This window comes from Stegastes partitus, unplaced genomic scaffold, assembly GCF_000690725.1.
Source record: "Stegastes partitus isolate 25-593 unplaced genomic scaffold, Stegastes_partitus-1.0.2 Scaffold97, whole genome shotgun sequence".
Classification (NCBI taxonomy): Eukaryota; Metazoa; Chordata; class Actinopteri; family Pomacentridae; genus Stegastes; species Stegastes partitus.
In genome coordinates, this window is record NW_007577828.1 from 66,081 (window position 1) to 70,166 (window position 4,086).

General features: G+C 41.8%; 1 protein-coding gene across 1 annotated transcript in view; it reads right to left on the reverse strand.

Moving 5' to 3' along the window:
* The window catches only part of grik3 (glutamate ionotropic receptor kainate type subunit 3), a gene marked incomplete at its 3' end in the record, with an annotated part of 67,510 nt that extends 64,927 nt beyond the window's left edge, over positions 1 to 2,583 (reverse strand). Inside the window, exon 1 of the mRNA XM_008277419.1 lies at positions 1,941 to 2,583. Coding sequence (XP_008275641.1) covers positions 1,941 to 2,055 — 115 coding nt within the window. The remainder of the gene's footprint in view (positions 1 to 1,940) is intronic.
* Positions 2,584 to 4,086: the final 1,503 nt, after the last annotated feature.

Below are 4,086 nucleotides of genomic sequence, written 5' to 3' on the forward strand. Positions count from 1 at the left end.
TTTTTTTTTTTTTTTTTTAAAGATCACACAAAGACACAGAGGCCTTTTGATTTTCTGTTTTCGGCGTCGGAGTAAATTCAGCAAACCTTCTCTTGCATGTCCCCCTCTTCTCAAACTTGTCAAAATACAATCTCAGGAACACAAGGAAACCAAACTGCTGCCGCACCACGAGCAATGATGGATTCTATAAAAAGCAATAGTGCGACTGTAGCACATTTCAGGGTAAATTTGTCTCAGCACTTTGACATTTAAAAAAAAAAACAAAGCCTGTCAAGTCTATTTCAGGTCTTCATTTGAGCTGCTGCCACAGTGAGAGAGAAAAAAGATAAATAAATAATAATAATAATAATAATAAGGGGGGATAAAATGTCCCCTTTGACCAAACAGTTTCACTTCAGTTCAGCAGGATTTATGATTTATGCTGTGTGTGTTTTTTTTTTTTTAAGACATCACCAGAGTCTATACACAGCGATGTCAGAAGTCATGGCTCTTCAGAGAGCAGCAGTCAATCACAGGTAGCTGCATGCTGGGCCTGTCTGATGGCTGCATATGATGCTCAGCAGTAAACATTATTCTGCACATCTCCACACTTTGTGCTTTGAGCCTCTGCAGCTTTAATTCACATTTTAGAATCAATATGCAGAACGTCAGCAGCAATGCACTTCAACTTCTGTGCTACAAAACCTACTATGTTTTTTATATCCATCCAATAACTTTATTTTTTAATTAATGTAGCTGTTCAGGGACCACCCACAGAGCACACTGGGAATTATGAATTGCAAAAAAAACCCAGAGCCGGATGTTGAGGATTTGCAGATATGTCACAGACAATATAAAAGGCCATTCGCGGCTCTTAAGAGTAAGATATGGAATATGCAATTTTGTAGCATCCATCCACTTCCAAGCATCACTTCTAACCTGGAAGACCAAGAAAAAAAAAAAAAAGCCCCCCAATGCCATTAAGATGCTCTCTCTCTCTCTCCCTGCCTGTACTCCGGCTGTTGTAGTGCTATGTTAATGTGGGGCAATGCCATTTTGAGTAATTGTCCTGCATGGCACTCCGCCAAATGTCAAGAACGATTTGCATCGTGACAAAAACGTATTGATCTTCATTCTGTCCCTGTCTCTTGGCCGCGCAAAATGTTTCATCGCATCGCCAGCCTCCGAATGACAATTCTCACATTGTTCCTCAGTGAGTGATTGGAGGAAAATAAAAAAGACAAAGCCAGCACAGACGTCTTGCTGGCTCCCCCACAGTATATGCAAATAAAATAAAATAAAATAAAGCCAATATTTAACTTTGATTAATCTGTTTTTTTCTTCTTTTGGGCTATTTGTCTGATCATAAGAGATGCAACTTCTTAAATAAATGATGCAACGCTGCTTCAAACTTTCCATGCCGGAGCAGATCTTGTCGATTTTTTCAAACCGTGGTATTTAATTTAACAGATTGTCCTTAAAAACTTACTTCCAGAAGGCATGGCAATGAGCCTGAATTTAGCTGGTGACTCAACATGCTGGCTGAAGAAAATGGAACAGACAAAGCAGAGTGCATAGAGGTCACACTAACCCACAATATTTCATTGCAAGGTCTCTAAGTGCACAAGGCATCCTCCAATTTTTACAGGCAATCGTGTGCTGTTATGTACTCCTCTCCTGTTGCTTACTGGCTGCCTCCTGTTTAAATAAAAAAAGAAAGAAAGAAAATTCACAGCCGACCCTTGTGAGGCGGATGGTAAATGAAACGGACCGCTCATTTAAGCCCACTACAAAAAAAAACTAACTGCTGCAGCCGTGGAGCCACCAAGCAACCGCTCCACGCACCGAAACGCGCTGAATATGGAGCAACTTTCAAGGTTACAGTACAAACGTTGTGAGCGTGTGTGTGTGTGTGTGTGTGTGTGTGTACGTGTGTGTGGATGTAAATGTGGACAACTTACCTATTCGAATAACATGAGGCATCCCGTAAGAGTACTGAATCCAAAAGAGACATGCAATCAGCGATGTCCAGTATTCCCAAATCGCACTCCGGGGAGACAGCCAAGTATTTCGCATGGTTATAAAGTCGCGGGATCCACTTTTTAAAATTCCAAAGACGAGTCAGAATTGCTCATCAAAACTGAATTCGGCGGAGCATATATGGATTTTGGTGTCTGCGACAAGTCTGCGCTCATTGTACTTGGTGCAACATTCTCCCAGGGTTTCTTTCTTTTCTTTTTTTCTTTTCTGTTTCTCACAAGTCTGAGAGCGACTCGACCAGGATGGAGCCCCCAGTCCTTCACAGGCAGATCAGCGAAACACCTGCGAATGCAGGCTGCTACAATTAGCCTGCAGGAGTCTCTGTATCCCCTCCTACCGACGATGCTATCTATCTACTGGCAAGTACCACGGCAACAGCCGAGTCGGACTCCTGCACCGCTGTGGAGGAGAACTGCGCCTGCGGAACTTTGGGTCGCCTCGAACGATTCTGTCGTCCGAAAGACAGACAGAGAAAAAAAAAAAAACCGTTACACGACGAGTGCTGAGGAATTTCAACCCACTTCGGTGACTCGTAGATTCTTGTTGCAGTTTAATCACTCCAGTCCTTCATTGCACTTAATAGAACAGTTGAGAACACTGTGAAGGAAATCTGCTCCTCGACGCTCCTCTCCAATTGCGCACGGTGATTGCGCGAAGCTGGTTATTGAAGGACGTCCAAATCTACTCAAAAGGACCTCTGTTACACAGTGTTCGTTTTACAAATCTCCCCAGTTTGCACTGGACGGAAAGGTAGTGCAGAAAGCGGTGCATCTGCGTGCGTCTGACGACCCTCCTTCCACGGTGCCACTAGAGGCACGCGTCGTTACGCATACTTGTCAAGTATGTCCAAGAAGTGTTTTATGGATGTGAGAGGGATCCGAATAATCACCCATAATTCTCCACTTGTCCAAATGTTGTACACACTTTCATTACGATGGCCATTAATTTCTTCACATTTTTTTTTTATCTTTACAATTTGGCATTTGTGTTATTCTGTTCTCAGCAATGTTACAGATGCAATTTTTTTCTTTTCTTTTCTGGAGATAGAAATAGCAATATAATTTCCCTGCCAAAAGCAAAAAAAAAGAAGGGACCCCCCCCAACTGCCTGCAGTACTGTGAATAGGATAAATTATTTGCATGAGGGAAATAAGTGTCAGCTGAGGGTTGGGCCATTGACAAAGCAGGCTTCTTATCGCTGTTATTTGAGGCATTCTGTCTGTGTCAATGAGTACATTAATCCCCCGTAGCTGCATGGTGCCTATCTGCCGGTCCATTTTTCATTCCTTAAGAAAAGTGTCGTCAAACACAAGCCACATAAACAGCCACATAGAAAGAGCACTGATTGTGTCTCTCTCACCAGAATGTATGGAATTCAGATTTCACTTAAGACAGACACTGGACACGACTATGGACACACTGACATCAAGTTGGGAAAGGAAGAAAGCTGCAGCTTCTAGTTTTACATTTTAACTTTTTAAAAATGCTCATTGGTCATATGTTAGATCTTGAATATATTGCTAGATAGATAGATAGATAGATAGATAGATAGATGTGTTATTTATAATCACATCTGACACTACACGTTTTAAAAAAGTAGACATTTTTAATATTAAATTGCAATAAGCCAACAGCACAAATTGCAATTTTTCAAATTAATGATTTGCAGTTATTAAGCATATTCTGAAAAATGCCCCGCTACAGTTTCTTTTTTTTTTTTTTTTTTGTGCTTAATACAACGCTGTTGATGAGATAGTGCTGCGGCTCATTGGTTTTATTTTTCTGTTTGGAATGGGGGAGAGGAATAAACTGTGCATCAGGGGGCATGCAAGCAAGAACAAGCCAGACTGACTGCCACTGCATATTCATGTCTCCCAGAGCAGATTTATCGCCTCTTGGCACAATGTAAGGACTATCAACGTGAGTTATGTGGCCCGGCTCTCGCATTATCGAGATTCATTGACTTGCTGCTCTTTCAAATACAAAATGTACACAGCTCTAGCAAACAAGACATTCTGGGTCTGTGGGTGCCCTCTATAGAGAGATGGCGGTCTGTGCTCTTAATCAC